The 21374-nt window shown below is 48.4% G+C and overlaps 2 protein-coding genes across 6 annotated transcripts in view; one reads left to right on the top strand and one right to left on the bottom strand.

The window, feature by feature from the left end:
* Positions 1–729, top strand: part of IFT140 (intraflagellar transport 140) — a 106199-nt gene extending 105470 nt beyond the window's left edge. For all 4 annotated transcript variants that reach the window (XM_039560502.1, XM_039560500.1, XM_039560501.1 and 1 more), the window contains one exon: positions 261–729. In XM_039560502.1, the coding sequence (XP_039416436.1) occupies positions 261–461 (201 nt within the window). In that variant the 3' untranslated portion in view covers positions 462–729. The remainder of the gene's footprint in view (positions 1–260) is intronic.
* TELO2 (telomere maintenance 2) lies at positions 561–20496 on the bottom strand. 2 transcript variants are annotated; one of them, XM_039560503.1, is made up of 20 exons: positions 20328–20496; positions 19633–19910; positions 18999–19067; positions 17721–17868; positions 17247–17349; positions 16408–16476; positions 15395–15536; positions 14026–14162; positions 13218–13306; positions 11868–11978; positions 11139–11224; positions 10795–10892; positions 9759–9875; positions 8744–8815; positions 8045–8215; positions 7246–7337; positions 6340–6439; positions 5763–5827; positions 5041–5156; positions 561–2203 (listed from the first exon to the last, which is right to left on the bottom strand). In XM_039560503.1, the coding sequence occupies exons 4-20, from the start codon at positions 17759–17761 to the stop codon at positions 2100–2102; spliced, it is 1713 nt and encodes a 570-aa protein (XP_039416437.1). In that variant the 5' UTR covers positions 17762–17868; positions 18999–19067; positions 19633–19910; positions 20328–20496; the 3' UTR covers positions 561–2099. The 2 variants fall into 2 exon arrangements, with proteins under 2 accessions (XP_039416437.1, XP_039416438.1); XM_039560504.1 differs by lacking the exons at positions 15395–15536; positions 16408–16476; positions 19633–19910; positions 20328–20496 and having other exon boundaries at positions 18999–19061.
* Positions 20497–21374: the final 878 nt, after the last annotated feature.

The following is a 21374-nucleotide window of genomic DNA, read 5'->3' as shown; positions in this document are numbered from 1 at the left end:
CAGCAATGCCACCACGCTGTGTTTGCCACCTGGCCAGAGAAGAAAACTGTCAAATGGCAGTCAGCTGAGGAAATGGTGAATCACTCCTTCAGGGCAGATGTGCCACACACCCCCTGAACTGTGACCTGCTGCTCTCATGAAACACGAGGGTGCCAAGTGCGAGTTCCTCCAGCTGTGCTGATGAACTTCACTTTTAATGTGCAAAGCACAAGAAATGGTTTACTGAGGCCCCTCTGACAGTGATCTCTGCATTCCTTTAGGCTTATCGCTACCTGGAAGAGATGCAGAAAAGAATTCCAGCCTCGAACCTGAGCTACTATGTGTCCCCACAGACCATGGAGGCCGTGCACCGAGGAGCTGGCATTCCCATGAGCCGAGCCCTGGCCCCAGAGCACACTGGCCACGGCAGCATGGACAACAGGGAGGAGGAAGAAGTGGCTGATGAAGTGGAGGACCCCTGACAATGAGCACTTACCAAATACAAAGCTGACTTTATTGCAGCTCATTTAGTCCATCCTCATTAGGGGGCCCAGATCAGTCACATGCTGTTGCTACACGGCTTTTTGGTTATTACCAAGAAATTTATTTTTCCTGCTTGACTGTACAAGCAACAGTATTAGAGTTAATACATTCTCTCAAGCACAGCATACAGAGATTCACATGTATGTGCTGTTAGAAAGCTGGTTTTAGTATTTTAATAAATTTGAGGCAGAAAAAACCCAGTAAGAACTGCACATTGTAACTTCGCTTTTTTATCAGTACAGAGAAGAGCTGAATAACTGAGATGCTCATGTACAGCTTTGATCTGCTAAGGTGCAGACTGTGATTCCCTAGAAGTGAGACCTTCTGAAAACAATCTTCATCCCATTTGGGTAGGAGCTTGGTTAAAAGTCAAACTATCCCCTCCTGCAGGCTGAAGGCTGACTCTCTCCAACAAAAGCTTCTGTGTTTAAATACATCAGAGGGTCATGTGGGGTAGAGCAACCACTTACAGACATCTGGGGTAAACCTCAGTCACAGAATGCCTGGGTTGGAAGGGACCCTGGATACCTCCTGGATGCGCCCTGGTCCAACCCCTGCTCAAGCTGGGTCACTGTGAGTGAGTGAAGCTTCTTTCATACTGTGAAGATCCCTCTCCAAACAACAGTTACATCAAGCCACTCTGTACTAGTCAGATTTTTGGAGGCCAGTTTCTTCCCTGGCACAAGCAGGACTGAGAGAAGTGAAGCTCAACATTAACAACCAAGGTTCTGCTCACCTCTCTGCCTGTCACCCTGCCCTGCCAAGGGGTAGTTATCAGTTCACTCACGTTTCTTACCAACCAGCACTTACACTTAGAATGATTTTTCTTTTTCACATTTTGTGACTTGCTTCAAAACTTGGGGTGAACATGAAGTTTCTAAATTGCTTTCAGGGAAGAAGGGTTGGGGAAATTTTAAGGTCAAAATCTGAACATTATTTATTCTTTAGTAGAAATTTACTTCTGTACTAAGATTATACAAAAAGAATTCCCTGCCTTATTCCTTCCTAATCACAGCCCAGCTCTAGCTCAGGCCTTTAAAGTCTGGCATACTTTCAGCACTTCAGTGTAGCTATCCAGTGTTTGCATGCCATCAGTGGTGCCATTCCCTGCACCATGCCACCCCTTCCAGCAGCAGACCAACACCTAGTCCCCCAAACTCCAGCTGCTCGGGGACATGGGAGCCTTCATAAGGGGCAGGTCATAGTGGCAAGTGGCCCTCCCCAGCCCTCCTGTTTTTCTGACAAGAAGGCTGTGTGAGATCTTCCCTGTATTTTTAGCCGAGCGCTCAGACCTGCCAAGGTTATAAATAGCTGGGGTGGGGGCTGGGGGTGCGGGAGGATGGCAGCGCTCGCCTACCTTCCTGCATCTGTACACGCTGTACCGGATACCAGAGCTCACTCAATTGGCCTCCACTACAAAGTCCAGATGTCAAGTCAGGCTCGCTGGCTTAGAGCTCAGCACCCTTCCCCCTTCTTCCTCTCCTCCAGCCAGGTGACTGCTGAAGAGGCCCCAGCAGTGCCCGAACACATCCAGCTGGCAGGAGCACAAGGTAAAGGTCATTTCTGTTACCCTTCAGCTAGGAAGGGACAGCTTCAAGTTTCTTTTTCAGGTTCTCCATTAGCAGCAAGTTCTGCAGGGCCAGCCTTCTGCAGTCCCCATCAGGGTCTTTCTCCATCACATCTGCAAAAGAAGCAGCCACTGTTAATTGGAGAATGGGAAAAAGTGCCCTTAACACTTCTCACTGTTTTACTGACAATCACAGAACTAAACAACAGCATTTGCACCTACAGCTGGGCTGGGCATCAGCACTTGCAGGAACTGCATTAGTCCAGAAGGCAGCGATGCACAAACTTGATCATGTAAAGCAGCATGAGTTCAGGCAAGCCCTGACGGCCACACGGGGTAGTGCTCCAGTCTTGTAGGAGAAACAAAGTCAGTTGGTCTGAAACACTGTAGAAACTGACCTTGGATCCCATGGGATAAGCTCTGTGCCAGAATTTGTACTTTTCCCCTTGAGCTACACAAAAGCTTTGTACAGCTGAGCTACAAGTGTGAATGCAGTCTGCAGCTAGAAATCCACTTTCTCCAAAGTCTGAAGTCTCTGCCATTCTTGCAATCTAAAATGGTCAGCGCTCCCTTCTCCCTTTGGGGTCATGATGCCATTCCAATGGGGAAAGAAGGAGACAGGCCCCAAGGTTCAGCACATTCTCCATTCTGAGAGACCAGTCTTCTGATAAATGAGCTCCACACTTCATGCAGCACGTAAGGACAGCGTGAGGCTGTTCCCAGCAGCTGTTATTCCAGGGGCCCTTAATGGGCCTGCAAAGTAACAACCAGGATGCATGCAGGATGTCTGAGCAGGGGAGCCTGGAAGAGCAGGGAGCCTGTGTGAGGATATCCTGTACGCACAAGCAGTGTGCTGGGAGCCCGGCACTGTCAGCCCAAACACATGACTCATGTCACTGGGAGTAGGGCTATTTATAATGCAGGGAGAGCTGCACCCTGGTGCTTCCACACTCCCTCTGCAGAAGACAAAAGGGGAGGTTACAAGGCAGATTGGAACAAGCTCAAAAGCTCAGAGTGCTGCTGGTGCTGTTTCTGTTCCATGAGCATGGACCTGACATAAACAGCACTTACCCGTGACAGCACCTGCAAGGGGTGGGGAATTCCCTCAAAGGCAGCAGCTGAGGAATCAAAGGGACCATTTCCTAGAAGCATTTAGGTATTCCCTCCCTCCCCTGGGAAGGATCAGGCTGCTCAACAGCAAGTCCAGCATGATGGGCAAGTCCAAAGTGGATTCTTGCCTCTCTCCATAGCTGAAGTGTCCCAAAGCATCCAGTAAGCACAGTGCCAGGGCTGCAGCCCAAAGGCTGAAGAGCCAAAAGTCAGTCATAGGACACACTACAGCAGTTTGCAGAGGTCCTGATGTAACAACAAACTGAAAGAGGTTTGTGGATTTCTACTAAGCACTTCATGTATAACATTTCCTATCCCACTGTTCCTCACTGTGCTTTGGCCATGGCAGGGGAAACACAGATGCTTTAAGCTGAAACCCAAAGTGGCTAAAAGACATAGTAGTCAAGGCTCCCATGCAGGACACCTCTTGCAAATCTTGTCTGGAAGAGCCATGAAGCATCAGCAAGCCCATGAGCTCAGACCTGTGATTCGCAGAAGCAGGTCTCTAGTGCCAGACTTGACCTGTTGGAGCAGCAGGGAGGGCCCAGTGCCTCCCTGTGCGGCTGTTTTCCCAACAGCCTTACAACAAATAGCAAAGGCACAGCCCAAGAAGCTGCTGTGTTTCAGGAAGCAGCTCTAGAAACCCTTTAAATTGCACTTAAATTGCATCTGACCATACATGGAGCTGAATTCTTTAAGGCTTCTTAATGACTCCTACAGCACTTTTCCTTTCTCTGGTATAACCACAACAGTTATCTTACCCTGCTCTCATTCCCACCAGGAATAACCGTGCAGCTTTCATGCAAAAGCACTAGATGTAAAGACAGGGCTATTACACTACCTACAAGCATGAGAAGATGCTACTAACTTGGTCATCCTCCTCCTCCTCCCCAAAATAACTCACTGAAAACAGATTACGCAAACCCTCATGCTGGGAATACATTCCTGAAAGGCTTCACTTGGTAACAGCAGTGTTAAACGCAGAGACAAGCAGATTCCTGAGAGCACATCATGTCATGGGAAAAGTGAAGTCTTCGGCCCCACAAGCCAGCTCTCTTCCTTTCAAAGGGCACAGAGCACCCCAACCTGCCAGGATCAGAGGCCAGCTGGGTCAGTGTTGCTTCCTGCTTGCTCCCTGTGGGAAGCGACTCACTGAGAGTGAGAATGGTGAAGGAAACCAGACCAGGGAATCACAAGAATCACCCTCGGAACACCGTGAAGGCTTCAGCATTAGCTCTTCTTTTCCCTCTAGCTCACTGCAGTACCTGAGCACTGATCTGTGCAGCTCCAGCCTGCCAGAACCCACAGACACAGCTCGTGTTGATGTAAGGTGTGCTGGGTACAGCATTCAAAGTCATTTGCTGTCTTTTGTAGCTTTTTCTTTCCATCAGCAATAGGAAGCTAGAGACTGGGCCATGCTCCTCTTCCTCCTGTTTTTAGCTCTAACAACACCCCTCTCATGAGCACATGGTGTAAACAGGCTGTACAAGCCTTGTGTGTTATTGCTGGCCAAAGTCACGGCCTGGGTGTTAACAGGCAACGTGACAACACTTCCTGCAGCTTCATGAGGTGAGTGGCTGGATGCTCAGACAGAGAAAGGGGGCACAGACTATCTTTGGGGATTTTTGTGGTTGGCCTGTGAGGACAGTCACAGTTTGAAGTGCCATACCCAGCTCTTGGCTTATGCCTCAGATACCCCAGTGCTGCATCCCTACAGCTAATCATGCAGATCTCTGGTGCACAACGCCAGGACATCACTGCTGCCATCACAATTAGAGAGATACCGCACAACGACTGCACCACTAACCAGAAAAGCACTGATGTACCCCACTGCATCCTACCTCCCAGCCAGGACTGAGTCTCCAACAGCTCCTCTGTCATGTCTGCCAGAATCCGTTCCGTAGGGACGCTGAGGAGCAGGGAGGAGATACAGGACAAAAGGCCCTGGCGCACGTACCTGTGGAGAAGGACTGAGCTGGTTAAGGGCCTGCAGCTTTATGCTTTGCCTTGATTTCCTCACCTCAGGGGCTCTCTCCAGTTTCCAATGGTATGATGACTTTTGCCATATTCCTACTGCTTAGGGGTGTGATGTTGCAGTGTGCCCCACATACAGAGCCCCTGCCATGCTGTGCACTGAAGTCTAGCACAATTCAGAGTCCTGGACGTATCTGAGAGCAAAACAGAAATTGGATGCTTACATCCTTTTGGCTACATGTCTTAATTCCTTTCCAAGGCTGAATGCTGGAATCGAATCTAAAGTTTTCTGAGCTCCCTGAGTAAACACAGACAAAACTATCACATGGACAGGTGGTCAGGAAATTTATCAAGCATTCTATAGATAATGGCTGTACTGCCCCACTAGAAGACACCAGTCAAGTTCATGTGTTGGGCTGGCATTAAACTCAGTCACAAGAACACACAGCTGGAGGAGAGCACAGAGTTAAATGCATTAGGTCACTGACACTCTGTCCAAGACAAGCACCTGGCTCAAAGGAAAACCATGACTGGAGGCTGGCTCACAGCTGATCTTTAAAAACCAGAGTATACAACTACAGTAACTCACGAGTCCGTGTGGAACCGCAGAGCCCAAACAAACTCCAGCAGTGCCTTTCCCATTGCTGTCACTGCCTGCAAAAGAGGATTGTTGCAGCACCACTGAACACCATCCACGCTGCCCTGTAGAGCTGGGCCTCGAGACATACTGCTCATTGAATCGCAGCATGTCCTGAGCTGGAAGGGACCCACAAGGGTCACGAATCCAACTCCTGCCCTGCACAGGACACCCCAACAATCCCATCGTGTGCCTGGGAGTATTGTCCAAATGCTTGAACAAAGGTTTTGTTAAGATCAGTGCTACAATTGAATTTATTTTACAGACGAGGAAACTTTGGCAGTAAAGTGAAATAAAGTGCCCAACCCCCTCAAGAAGTTGACAAGAGGCAAAAGATAGTGCAAGGTTAGCTTGAATCCCATGTCTCTTTTCTGACCAGTTCTTCCCAGCCCATTTCACAACTTCTCAGCCCACACAATTCCAGCTTGCTGCCAGTCTCAGTGCAGCAGGCCCTGAAGCACACAGCTGCTCCAGAAGGCACCTCAGGCTCCCAGGCTGGAAGCCACCCCTGCTCTCTGCCCTTCCTTACCACAGTGTTGACGGCCAAGTACATCAGGATTGCTAAAGTGTGGACCAGTCTTCCAAGGACTAAGTGATCTTCTCCCAGAAGATCAAATGTTGTTAAAGGCCTGCAAGTGCAAGACACAGAGTTGTGTAACAGTGAGAAGGCTGATCAGTGCCTCTCTGGAACAGTCAGGAGGTTATGCAGGGGGAACTGTCCCCCATAAGCCTGAATCCCTAGAACAACAGTCATTATACAGGCACTACCAGGTTAGCACAGACCAGAGCTGTTTGCTCTCATCTTTTCTCACAAACCAGTATCTCCCAGAGCAACACCCTCTACTCTTACAGCAGGTATCACACATTCTACCAACAGGCTTTACTTGGAAATACCTACAGGCAAAAGCTGCCCCCACTACCATACCATTACAACTGGTATTACAATAATCTTGATTATGATGGAATTGATTATTCAGCCTTCCTTAGGTTAGCAAAGACTTAAGGGACTGACAATAAACTGTGTCCTGTGTCCTATACTGTGGCCTCAAAGACCAGTGCAGGTGATAGGCCCAACCTGAGACAGAGTTAACTTCTGTTCAACACTGCAGTCTGAGCTCTGTGGTTTGTGTGAACCTCCCACAGTAGAGGTTCAGCCAAAACAACTGGTGTGGTACTGCCTGTGTACCTGCTGACAGATTATCCTTTGTGATGGATCTTCACTTCTGCAGGGTCCTACATACTCCTGCCCTACAAAGGGTAAGTCCAAGAGACCACAGCCCCCTCTCCCTAAGCTTTGTGAAGGATCCAAGTGTCAGTGTGGTGTCACTGGGCTCCTGCGCAGCTCCTGCTGCTCTGAGGCAAGCAGGACAAGCAAAAAGGTTCACTCTGGCAATTGCCATGCCCACATCCCACATCCTAAGGTGCTCACACTCACCTGTCAAAGTGCTGAATCAATGGGAAAAAGAAGTGCCCAGCAACAGAATTGAACTCATTTGGGCGAGAAGCCAGTTCCACACGAGACTGACCCTGTCCAAGAGAAAAATGAAGTCTAGGCACAAGATGCAGCACTCAGCTCTTCCACTTCACTGGACACTGTCAAGACTACAGATTCCTTGCAGCCAGCCCATCGTCATCTGCTGCTTGTACATCTATGGCTACCAGTTTCCTGACTGGACTGCTCACTTCCCACTTCAGATCTTCTCCACATCTAAACATTTCAATACAATATAGCTCAGTACTGCTCAGTTAGATAAAAGGAACAAGAACATGCAAGGGATAAAGGAGTTTTGGAAAGCAAACTCTCCAGGCTGAACCACAAGGGAATTCTGGAAACTAGGAAACTGGCATCAATTTATCTCCCTGGAAAATAGGAAGGCTGAGACAGTGTAGCCCAGAAGCAGCTATTCTGCTGGAGGCCCTGGGATCTGTGAGGTGCAGTCACAGCTCCCTGCAGTGGCCACACAAGCTCAGAACAAGCACAGAACAGCAATTATCCCTCAAAGCCAGGTAAGGAATTTCAGGTTTATCTTCCTCCCCAGCTGGGAGAGGAATACAGGAGTTGGTAGGCTGCACCAAAAAACTCAGACTCCATAACTTCAAATATATATTTACCTGACTTTCCTTTGGATTGGGCCCACTTTCACAGGTATTTTGCTCTTTCCAGAGAGAACTTACAGCAACTCCAAGTATCCCTATTTTTGGTGGATTTGACATTAGTCTGTTTCTGGCCTCACCATATCAAATCTCCGAGTCTTGCTTTTGATCCTCTCATCAACAATTCTTCTCCAGTCCTTAGAGCTGTCACTTCCTGGAAGGAGCTGGATACAAGGCTTTTGAGCACCAGAATGCTTGGTCTTCCCACGGAATTTGGGACAGGACAGTTCCTGAGCTGCCAAAACCAATACCTAGATAAAACAGAGAGAGGTTCAGTTAAAAATGGGTAATCCCTAGGGAACAACAAAAGAGTCACCTGCATCCAAACTGACAGGAGTAACAAGGCAGAAAGACACAACAGGTTTAGAGTGAAGAACAGCAGGAAACTGACCTCCAACAGCCCCCTGGCTCTGAGGTACTGACCAAGAACTTGGTCACTTAGCCCTGAAACAGAGCAGTGGCTCCTTCTTCAGACTCAAGTGTGGAAAGAGTCACAGACAGATTGCTGTCCTTCAGAAAGGGAAGACAAAACAGACTGATGATGTGAAAGTACACAGTGGCTTCTCCCAGGCAAATGCCCAACACATGCTCTGTATTCTGTGGGGAGGGATCCCTGTGTAATGGAGCGCAGCAGTCAGGAACAAGAGGGGAATGCCAGCACAAATAGAAATGTAAGAGATTCCCATGGCTCTGCCTTCTCCCCTGAGGAATAAAAAGTTACATTACACCTTGGCACTGGTGCAACAGACAGAAGGAAAGTGGGAAGTGAGAGCACTCACATCAAGGATGTCCATGCGCTGACGGAGACTGTAGTTCAGGGAGTAGAACTGGGAGGTCAAGTACTTTGCAACCTGTACAGAAAAATGAACACAGACCCAGGCAGGAAACAGCCTTCCCATTAGCTCTAAAAGCATTTAATTTCACAGGTTCTGCTACCTGTTAGGTAACAGCAAGCCTCCAGGAGAAGGGAAGAAACATGTAGGGTAAACTGGGGAAATTCTGACACTTCCACTTCTAAATTCTCCCAAAAGAACTAAATAACAGATGAGACTGCGTCATTCTTCTCTCCCTCCTATGCAGAGGTACCCAAACAACTGGCACAGCAGCTAGGAGACCTCACTATGGCCTTTCAGTACTTAAAGAGCATTATAGGAAAGATGGAGGAAGGCTTTTTACTGGGGCCTGCTAGGATGAAGCATAAAGGTGTTAAACTGGCAGGTGATAGATCTAGATTGGGCATTAGGAAGAAATTCTTCCCCATGAGGGTGGGGAGGCCCTGGCACAGGTTTCCCAGAGAAGCCATGGCTGGCCCAGCTCTGGAAGTGTCCAAGGCCAGGTTGGATGGGGTTTGGAGCAGCCTGGGATAGTGGGAGATGTCCCTGCCCATGGCAGGGGGTTGGAATGAGATGGGCTTTGAACATCCTTTCCCACCCAAACCAGTCTGTGATTCCCTGATTACAGTCACCAGTCAGGCCTTTCTCTGTAGAAGCCCTCTGTGCCTCAGTTTCCCTCTATGTGAAACCCTTCAGTACAACAAGTCCCTATCTGATCTGCCTTATCAGGTACACTCAAACCAACAGCCTCCAAACAGTTCCTCCAGTCTGACAAGGTTTTCTTTTTCCTATTGGTTCAGTCATTCCTTGCAGATTCTTCAAGGGCATAAATGTTGTTAGACCTGGACTACCTGTTCTACCACACTGACAGCTCCCTCTATCAAATGAGAAAGAGACTTTAGCTGCTTAAGTTTTTGCCTGTGCCTCAATTGGAAAAAGGAAAGTAGTAAGAGGGACTCACAGGTATTGGGTCTGTGGTTAAAACAGCTACTTGAGCTCTTTGACGGAGCTCTACAAAGCCTTCAATGCAGGTCTTCTCCTCCAGATGCAATAATATTTTTGCCAGCTCCACACTAACCTGCTCAAAACAGGAAGAAAGGAATCAAATCCCTGATGGTGTTTGGTTTTTTCCTTGTAGGATTTACACACCACTTCTAATGTTTAACCAAAGACAAGGAGGCATTCTCTATAGGCAACATGTCCATTCCTTAGCAGGGAGAGAAAACACACTAAGCCAAATGCCATCAGACATATTTCTCAAAACCCTGAACAGATCCTCCATCTGCCAATTCTCTGTCCACATTCACTTGGGCTTTTTGGAGAAGTGGTAGCATCATGACATAGAATGAATTGTCACTGTAACTGATGGGTTAAAGGGTACAGTAGCACAGCCCTTCTCCTTCTCAGCTGGTGTCTCTGACACTTTCAAGTGTTCACTAGCAGGTAGTGGCCAGCACTCTTCACACACTGACTGTGTCCCAGGTTCCTCTCCCCTGAGCTTCTCATCTTGACCAGTACAATCCAACTACTCCCTCCACAAGACATTATACTTGTACAAGCAAATAGGGAAAGTTCATTTGATTTTGCCTCCCTTTGCATTGGGCAATAACAATTAAATTGAATTTCAATTCAAAATTCAAAATGGCTGCTCTGTAATCTGCATTTCTAGTGTTTTTCCTGCCCAGCACAAAGCATGGAGCTTCCTCACACTGGCAAGCACTGGTAGGACGCTTCATTTTGAGCACTGGAGCTGCAAGACAGCAGAGTGCTGCCAGCGCCTTTGCTGCTTCTCTGTTCCACTGTGCTCTATAGCCTCACTTTCAAGCCAACTATTTCCTTCTACTTCCAAGTTGAAAGCTTGTGAATGCACACCTTTACCCCAGCTACACATTAGCCTGGCCTTCTGCTCCACTGGCACGTTCAGTCTCCTCACAACAGCAAAGGGATAGGCCCTCTGCTCCTACAGCCCACTGGTAACCTAGATCACACTACTTCACCTCTCTTGTTGCTGCTGGATTCTTCCGAACCAAGCTCTCAAGAGCCTTGACTGTAGCTTCCCATTTGTCCACATCCTCAGATCTTGATCCAGTCAGAACTGAAATCAAAAGACAAACAAAACTTATTAGCAGAATGGCTTTGCTTGAATAAATGCCCAAACTTCTTTCTGCCAATCATTTGTCTTAGTACAGACACTCAGCATGACCAGCATTAGGAACTAAAGTGAAATTACTCAAAAATTCTACAGCTTCTTCAAATTAGCTCAGAAAAAATAAACCTACACAGAGTTCACTCTCCCAAGCTCAGTAAGAAACAGATAAAGACTCAGCCCAAAGTCTCCTACCTTCAATACAGTCTCGGATATACACGGGAGCCTTAATTTTTAGCTCTTTATCCTCAGACATGTCATAAGGGGTGAGGTCATCATCACTGTAAAAGAAATAAAGGCAGGGGTTAGTTTATGGGGTGCAGATGTTCTTGCTTTCCCCAGATAGCCACACAAAGAGAAAGAACCAGTGCATACGCTGTCACAACCCCATCACTCCTGTATCACTCAGCAGCACTTGGCCTGAGAGGGATCCTTGGGAGCTCTAGGGGAAAGAGCAGCTCTGTGACCAGATCTGGAACTGGATCTCCTGGTCGAGTACAGGAAGGAGTTAGCTGACCAAGAGACTAGAAACTGACTCTCGAGATTTCATTATAGATTGATATACATATACATACACATATACACATAATATATGCATATATATTAGCACATATATAGATATATTTCTTTATATAGTGACAGAATGAAGCAGGTTCACTATTAAAATGGGTAAATACATCCACAATTTCCAGGAGATATATATCTACATCAAATGGAACAAATACAGTGGTTGCACACAATGCAGGCCTTGCCTAATTTATTGACTAGTGCAATTTCCTATGCAAAGCCCTACTCTGCTGCAAACCACTCAGCTGAACAAGGTCAGAAATCACAACAGTTGCCAAGAAATGCAGGTACTGACAGATCCTTTTTCCCCACATCTGCCATTTATTTTCCATTTCCTCCCCGCTTCTTGCCCTGTACCTGTCAAGCTCAGCATCCAACTCCTCATCTGGCATCACAGGGGCTGCTGTATGGGGTTTCTCATTACTCTCTGGTACCAATGGCAGTGCAGCACCTGCTTTCTCACTCCTGCTGTGAGGAACAAGAAGTTTTAAAATGAATACAGTAATAGTCCTTACTCACAAGGAAGAAACAACCCACCCTACCAACCCTTGCTGCCTAAACAGAAAAGCACGTAATTATTCCTGCTGTAGTTTCACACCCAGCTTGGCTGACACAAAGTACTGGGAAGGAGAATGGAGTAAGGGGAGAAAAGAAGCAGAATCTTCTAACAGAAGAGCAATGGATAAAAAAAATTAAACTGGCTAATTTGCTGTGTTCCCCTGCACAATACCTGGGACTGCTAAGAAAAGATTCCAATAACCAGATCACATTGACTTGCACCAGATTTGAAACTGTGAACGAAACTGAACTGAGAGTAGGTTTAGACTGGATATTAGGAAGAAATTCTTCCCTGTGATGCTGGTGAGGCCCTGGCACAGGTTGCCCAGAGAAAATCTGGCTGTCCCATCCCTGGAAGTTCAAGGCCAGGTTGGACAAGGCTTGGAACAACCTGGTCTTAATAGAAGGTGTCCCTGCCCATGGCAGGGGGTGAAATGGAATGGGCTTTAAGGTCCCTTCCAACTCAAATCATTCCATGATTCTACAAAACGGGAAAAAAACATTCTTAACCATTGCTAATAGGATGAATACAATAATTGTGAATATTTCTTCTGTGTCTATCTAGTTCTGTGGACTTTGGCATTGTCTTTTCATCTCTCTGCTTCTCAAAAGCTGTCTGTAACACCTGTCTATGCTGATCATGCCCCTAAAATGGGAGCAATAAATCTTTTGTACTTCCCTGGAGTGCTGGACAGCTTCATCTGCTAGTAACATAAAGTACTTCATTCCTCTGCTGATCAAACAGTGCTTCAAAGAGCCTCAGCAGATGCTCTGGAAGTTAAGAGCACTGACGAGCCAGTCTTTAGAGTGACAGATGCAGTAGATTTTTGTCACGGGTGAATGGGCTAGGGGCATACAGCACAAATACCAGATTTCCAAGAAGCAAACAGAAATGCCCATTTGATTCTACCCAAGGGCACACAAGACCCCTGCAGCCCAATTGCAACACATGCAGCTATCAACAGGCAATTTTAATACACACTACCAATCGAATTATGAATGTAATTAAATCACACTGTAAGAAGGTGGTGCATTATGATGCTTAACAATACATAAACCATCTCGAATACTGTACATAGTTCTTGTGTGTAATGGGAAAAAGGCAGGGAGAAGTGCAAAAAGATGGCATGAATAGTAGTAATAACTTACTCATCTTCTGGAAAGCTGGGGACAACACAGAATGGTGGAGTCTGCACCAGAAGGGACTTCAATTCTCTTGTTTCATCATCTTCTTCATACTAGACATTCAGAATAAGTGTTGCTGCACTCTATTACTGCAAATATGCCCAGCATTCAACATTTCACCCTTGTACTGCACATGGACTAAATCATGAGCAGATAAACCCTCACCCATCCTGTCTCTTTCAATCCCTGTGCTGACAGCAGCAGGTGGCTGCATATGTCCTTATATTTGAGAGTAGTACCTGATGACACCTTGTCTGAATGTCATTTCCATCTTTCAAACATTTAATAAATGGCAATGTAACAGGAGGGATGTGGCAGGTTTTTAAAGAATTCACGTGATTTAATCAGATAAATCACACAAATTCTACTGGAAAGAGCACAGCAAATATCTCCATGTCAGTCTTGAAAATCCCAGCTCAGAACAGGTCTTCCCACCATGTCAGGGACTGAATGCTCACCACTGGTTTAGGTTTGAAGCTCCCCCTCAACTCCCCCGAATCAGATTCTGATTCCCTCATGCAATAAGATAAACTTTTATTACCAAGTTTATCCCGACCTCTGCCAGCAGATTGCATTCCTGAGGTAACTCTCAGCCGCCTGGCCATTTCCTATACAATTGGTTTTTGTAAACAGATTCTCTCTTTTTGAAGGTATGGCTGCCTCTCCTTATTTCCAGATTAAAAAGTGCTATAATGCCCTGGTTCATCTGGTTTAAAGCTTTTACTTCCTCTAAGCCCAGCACACCAGTCATAAATTTCATTGAAACCTTCACCTCAAACTTCAGGACAGGCCCCTCAGTGTTTATTTTCAAGCTGATGCTCTCTGCCACCACCATGCCCAGATGCCGCAGCTGTGGCAGACTGCTGTCCAAGTGGCATTTCACACCCTCCATCATGCTTGTGAGAAGCTCTGAAACAAACAACCAACAAACAGTGCATGTTTGAAATTCTGAAACAGTGGCAGAAACAAACACCCATCTTTGTGTGCTTCCCTGAGGGCAGCTTTACCCACTCACCACCCAATAATGGATAGAAAGGGTCTCTGAACTGTGGCTTCCCTCTCTGCAGTGGCAGTGCTGCCCTTCAGCACCAGCACAGCAAACCCACACCCTTCCTGGGGTACCAAGTCAACAAAACATTACAATCTATTCTAAACTTGCAATATTTTTGTTTTCCCTGAAACAAAAAAGGATGGTAAATCAAGTCAATCTTCAGTTTGGTTTTAGAGCGCTTCAGAGTCACTAAAATAAAAAAGTCATGTTTTGAGGACAAGTTCTGACCAGTACAACAATCACATAGAGACAGATATTTGCCTAACTTTGGATAAGTTCAAACAGGCAGACAACACAAGTACTTCTCAGCCCTTGGGGAATAATGGCTGCCAGCTTCACCAGGCAGGCTTACTGCTGGTTTGACTGACTTCCTTCATCTCAGAAAACTCATCTTTTCAACAGCTGTCAGACAAAAAACTGACTATAAAACTACAGAACTGGTAGTATGTATCAGGTCACTTATTCACTTAAAGAACAATTAATTCTAGAATGAAACAGATGAGCAAGTCTTGAAGTGAACCTTCATATCCCCCATAAGTCACACACACACACAGGAGTAATTCTAGACATTGCACAGATTTTTTTTTTATTGCAACAGAAACAGAGATTTTAGGCCAGGACCCCAGTGTACTGTGCACTGTGTGAGCACAGAACTGGAGGCCCATGCCAGTGACTAACCTGCTCACCTCACACTGAGGAATGCCTGTGGACAGTCAGACACCAAGCTAACAGCTTTTTATCCTCAGATACCTTCCCTGCCTCTCTGGAGCTGCTCCCTGCTCCAAGGTTAAGCCTATGAATCACAAAGTCCCAGAGTCAGTCCTTGTTTTCCTGTGACAAAACTTTGGGGGTTTTAAACCACTGCTCAGGTAAGAGGGCAAAGTTAGGCCTTCCTCAATTCCATAACCTAAAGTTATGCACTTGGAATTGTATCATATCAATGCTAAAGATGATTCCAGCAGGTTACCCCATTTGCCAAAGTGAAAACGGGACAATTCTGCTTATCTGCAGATCAAAACAAGATCTTTTTCTACTCATAGTAAGACTCTCTGCTAAACAAATCTAAGCCCTGCTTCTCACATAGCCTCACCTTGTCTGCAGCTCTCAATTTCATGCCCCTTCAGGTGGGAGAGGCAGATGAGGATGGCCTTGCTAATGTACAGCTGCTGCTCAGCTGGGGAGTGTTTCACGGCACTGCTGCTGCTCCAGGTCTCCAACAGCTCCTGCAGCACCTGAATTAGAGAACTCAGGTTGGCCTGAAATGGATCTTTTCTATACAAAGGTAATTTTTTGAAGCACATTTTTACTCTCCCTACAAAGAGAGTAAAAAAATACAAATGTTGTATTTCAGGGCCCAAAACGTACTGTGCTTGACCACCCAAGAACGGCACCTTCCTTTAAGATATTGTTTAAATTGATTTAAATTTGATTTAAATTTGATTTAAATTTAGAAGTGATGTTTATTTCTCATTAATAAATATTATATGCAAAGCAATATGTATTATTATCAAAAACCAGTATAATATTATATGGTTTTATCTGTGTTTAGTCCAATTTTAGATAACTGTCATTACTTCCAGATAATTTTAGAACATGTTAACAGTGGAAAAAATAATAATTTGACAAAATGGTAGGGATTTCCAGATACACAGATTTCATAGAAGTTTCATCACACTGCTGACTCAGAGAAGCAAAATATCTGCCATCCTCTCTGAGGAAAATGGACATGAGAGAGATTCTGAAACATCAACCATTTGGTAAACAGACAACTCTCCACCAACTTTTTGTTGCCATGTGCCCAGCCACACAAACAGGGTGATAGAGGAAGCTGAGAAGGATAGAGGACATGGGACATCTGTCAGAATCCAAGCCTCGCTAGTTTTGCTACTTGGAAGACAATTTACCAATTAAATATGAAAAATTAATGCCAGCAGTGCAGAAAGCTTTGATTCATTTATCACAGCTCGCTTGTGATACGGCTCAGCTTCCCTCACTCTCATGAACAGCAACCAGAAAGTCTGAGAGAAACACCAAAATTGTGCACCCCCAGACACACAGAATGTTCTCCATCAGCCACCTCATCAGTGACTCAGTGAGCCTTACTCTGAGCAACAAGGGGCGCCGGAGGCTGTCCAGGGACAGGTAGCCAAGGAGGTTCTGCAGCACGGCCGTCTGCAAGGAAAACCACAACTCCTGCTTCAACTGCACATAAAGCTGTCATCCAGCCATGACAAGCAAGTGTCTGTTTTTATTTACTACAGTAAACTTCATTCTGAGGGACTGTCTGACAGCATTCAGAGACACAAAAGTAAGCAAATTTTAAAAACCAAGCAAACACACATATGCAGTTGCTGATAAAATACATGGAAAACCATGACAGAAATACAGTACAGTATTTTTACCAACAAAACCAGCACAGTCCCAGGCAAACATAGAACTCAGGAAGTCTAAAGAACATCTCTCACAACAGCATCACAAGCCACAGAACAGTTCCTAAGACCTTGTGACAAACTTAGGTGCACATGAAAAAACCCAACAGTCCTTGTCTCAAGTCTTTGATCTAATTCTTATCCCTGAGGGTGGGTCATGGCTGTTTCAGTCTCCTCTCTCAGATTCTAAGATAACAGAGTGCCTTCAGCTCCCCAGAATTCTGAAACTCTGTGCAAATAACCACTTGGTTCCAGAGGAGTACAGTAGTTCTGCTATTCCCCATTAACCCTGAGAGAGCACGTGAATTCCATTATTTCAAAGCTACTGTTCACCACTCCTTCTCTGTTACACTCTGCTGTCGGTGAACAGCTGCACAAAGCTGGGGAGACAGGGCTCATTTTGGAATGAAGAGTTAAACCTTCCTTGGGAAGAGTAAGAGCTCAGCTAAAAACCACACTGGCAGTGGGGAAAACGCGGCACTGCTACACTGCTGCTCCCCACAGAATCCTCACCGTGTGGCCATACTGCAAGAGCAGCATCTTCTGTGTCATCACAAACTGAGCCTTCTTGTTCTTCACAACCAGGTTCCCCAGCAATCTGGACAAGACATCTGCCCTAATAAGACAACAACAAAACATCAGGAATCCATGTTATTGCTGTCATGCTACTCCTAATCATAGGAAAATCTGAGAGCAGCTATTTGCAACCAAGTCTCTAGAATACCTCTAAACTCAGACAATGAGCCACTAAGGGCAAAGAATGTTTTCACTTGTTTTTCCACTGTGTGCCATGATGTAGATACTTAAGAAATGGTGTACGTTCTCCCTGAGAGGCAACAATCAACTACTTTATCCCTTGAGTCTTTTAGGAAATGGCAGTGTAAAAAACCACCTACACAAACACAGCACCTTTCACAGACTGATTCTGCAAGTATTTGTGACAATTCCTGCCTTTGCTGTGGATCAGGGAGAAAGCAGAGTTCTTACCCGGGTGCTCCCTGCACAAAACCAAGGACCACTGCTTCCATCCAGCGGTCTGGCACACATTCCACCAACCGCCAGCATATCCTCTGCCAGATGCAGTCTGACTTGGTGAGGTCTGTCAGGTGGGGCACCAAAACTCCCAGAATTTCCTCTGAAGCAGAAGAGAAAACAGTAAATATCCCAGATGGGCAGGACTGGTGCAATGGCATCTGAGACTGACCTGAGAATTTCAAGATCTTCACAACATGAAAAATACAACATACAGTTTGCAATTCTAAATTGCTCCTGCAGTAGAAATCAGAATAGAATCATGGAATCATTTAGGTTGGAGAAACTCTCTAAGACCATCGAGTCCAACTATGACTCACCACTGCCAAGGCCAACACTAAACCATGTTCCCAAGTGCCACATCCACATGGCTTTTAAATCCCTCCAGGGATTTAGTGACTCCACCCCCACCCTGGGCAGCCCGGTCCAATGCCTGACCACCCTTTCCATGAAGAAGTTTACCTCAATATCCAATCTAAACCTCCCCTGGCACAGTTTGAAGACATATCCTCTTGTCCTGTCCCTGTTCCCTGGGAGCAGAGCCTGATCCCCACCTGGCTGCCCCCTCCTCTCAGGGAGCTGTGGAGTGAGAAGGTCCCCCCTGAGCCTCCTTTTCTCCAGGCTGAGTCCCCCCAGCTACTGCTCATCAGACTTGTGCTTCAGACCCTTCCCTAGCTCTACTGCTCCTCTTTGCTCATGCTCAAACAAGAACTGGAGAACTGACTGGTAATAACCACCCTAAGCAGCCTAAGGAACTGGCCAGCATTCCTCATCACAGAAAAGAGCCAGAAAATCTTTCTTCTTCTTCTTCCCCACCCCTGTTAATTACTGCATTCACGGCTGCTCCCACAAGAGGGCTACTGCATGCGGGCAGGGACTTACCCTGGTATTTACAACACTTTCAGACATGAAAAGCACTAAAAGAGCATTTAATAGTCATGCCCCAAATGGCAGAATGAGAATCCTGATTCTCACCCTGATGAGGATGTTCTCTCCATCAGTTTTTGAAAGAACAGGTCCCATTCATGTGAACTGGCAGAAAAGCACCAACATCTACCAGATGCAGCTAAGCAGCCTCAGAGAGCAGAGGGCAGCCTGTGCAGCCCCACTCAGAACAGCTCCAAATTAACTCACTGGTCTCCCACTCCTGTTGATCATCATCACGGTCATCCTCCCATGCTAATACACTAAAACACGTTCCCTGTCCCCGAAAGAGCACAGTAAAACACTCACTTTGCCTTCCATGAACACACACCTTCCCCAGGACATGAGAAACAAAAGAGATGGAGCAGTCCAAGCCACCTGGGATAAAACAGACATGAGCTTTAACAAGCGTGTCACCAGCATCCTCCAACCAGCCTTCAGGAGCAGGTGCAGAGACTTCCACAAGCGCTGTATCCCAAAAACACAGATTAACTTTTTCTTTTCAAGCATCATCTCCTCCTCCCTCCACTACCTGCCTTCAGGCACAAGCCAGCATTCAGTGTTATTTACAGTGACAGGCAAAAGGCTAAAGCAGCTCAGTCCCACTTTCACCTGATGGAAAGTTATCAATGACACTGGTTCATTCAGTACCACTCAAATCTCCCAAACGATTCCTTCAGCACACATCAAGTGACCACAACTAAGTTTTAGCAACAGATGATGCTGTTTAATTGCTTGGAGGATTGCTGCTTTCAGTAGTTTCTAAAAGGCCTCAGCTATTTTCCTCATTCCTGGGACTTTATGCTTTTAGGATAGCCTGAAGGAGGAACATAAGGCTCTGCAACACTCATCATCTGTATTTCAAGCAGCAGCTATGGGGTCCACGCACAAAACATTTCTTCTGAAACGGCAACCCTACAGTCCAGTCATCTTGCAGCCTTACCCCGCAGAGAGCTGGAGATCTTCTGCAGCACCTGGAGAACTGCACCACCCAGGAGAGGGAAGTAGGTCTGTGGGAAGAACACTGGTGGGTTTTTCCCCTGGAGTTTATTGCTCACATGCTCAGGCAAGCATACAATCTTGCTGAGCAGGGCATCCTGCAGCCCTGGGCAGGCCGCCTGTGCTTGCTGCTGACAGACCTCCCACAGTAATGCTGACACCCGGCCCTCCTGCAGGAACTGCTCCAGGACCCCAACGACCTCCCTCGGGTCAAGGCCAGGGCTGGAAGAAAATAACTGTAAGTTCCTGTCTCTTTTAAATGGTAAAAATAAGATGTGCGTGCTATAGCTTTTCTGTTGTGGTATCACCACTGAAACGCCGCTGCTCTGTTACACGGGATTTTAAACAAAAATCAAATTAAAGCGATTTTAATCTCTTTGTATCTGCAGTTTCCTCGGCTCCAAGCATTCAGGACCTTCAACAACCACGACTGAAAGAGCTCTGACTGCGGGACGCACAGCATCGTGCGGGGTCTGAAGGCGCTCAGGGCAGCGCCGGGGCTCCCCGCGCACTTCAGCCCCGCTGAAAGGCACCCCCGGACATCCCTGCTGCGAGCCGAGACCGGCCCCGGGGAACCCCAGCCCGTCAGCGCTGCGGGCCCCGCCCGCCTGCCTGCCTGCCCCGGGGAGCCACACTGACCCCGGGGAGCCGAGGGCCTCCAGCAAGACGCAGAGGACAAGGCCGGGCGGGCCTTCCAGGAAGCAGCGCTGCCACACGCCCTCGGGCCGCGCCGCGCCAGGCGCCCGGGCCAGGCTGCGCAGGAAGGCGCCGAACAGTGCCCGCTCCCGCTCCCCGAGGGCGGCTGGGCCGCCCGCCGCCGCCAGAGCGGCGCGCACCGCGCCCAGCGCCGCCGCCGGCCCCTCCCCGCCCCCTGCCCGGCCCAGAGCCGCCACGGCCTCCCGCAGGACGGGCTCCAGCCCCGGCCCCAGAGCGAGCCCCGGCCCCGGCGGCGCCGCCGGTGCGGCCATAGCACGGACGGGAGCGCGCGGCCGCCCCGCTTCCGCCCGCCCTGGGCGGCAGCCAATGAGCGGCGCCGGCCCACGGAAACGGGGGCACAAGCACCGCCCCCTTAAAGGGGCAGCGGCCCCGGCACGGCAGGGCAGGGCAGGGCACGGCACAGCCCCGGCACGGCGCGGCACAGCCCCGGCACGGCGCGGCACGGCCCCGGCACGGCGCGGCACGGCGCGGCACGGCACGGCACAGCCCCGGCACGGCACGGCGCGGCACGGCACGGCGCGGCACGGCACAGGCACGGCGCGGCACGGCACAGCCCCGGCACGGCACGGCACGGCACGGCACGGCACGGCACGGCACGGCACAGCCCCGGCACGGCACGGCACAGCCCCGGCACGGCGCGGCACAGCCCCGGCACGGCGCGGCACGGCCCCGGCACGGCGCGGCACAGCCCCGGCACGGCGCGGCACGGCGCGGCACGGCACGGCACAGCCCCGGCACGGCACGGCGCGGCACGGCACGGCGCGGCACGGCACAGGCACGGCGCGGCACGGCACAGCCCCGGCACGGCGCGGCACGGCACGGCGCGGCACGGCACGGCACGGCACGGCGCGGCACGGCACGGCACGGCACGGCACGGCACGGCACGGCGCGGCACGGCACGGCACGGCGCGGCACGGCACGGCACGGCGCGGCGCGGCACGGCACGGCGCGGCACGGCACGGCACGGCA

This window comes from Corvus cornix, chromosome 14 (assembly GCF_000738735.6).
Source record: "Corvus cornix cornix isolate S_Up_H32 chromosome 14, ASM73873v5, whole genome shotgun sequence".
NCBI lineage: Eukaryota > Metazoa > Chordata > Aves > Passeriformes > Corvidae > Corvus > Corvus cornix.
The sequence above is the reverse complement of the archived record's forward strand: the minus strand, read 5'-3'. Positions and strand labels throughout refer to the sequence as shown.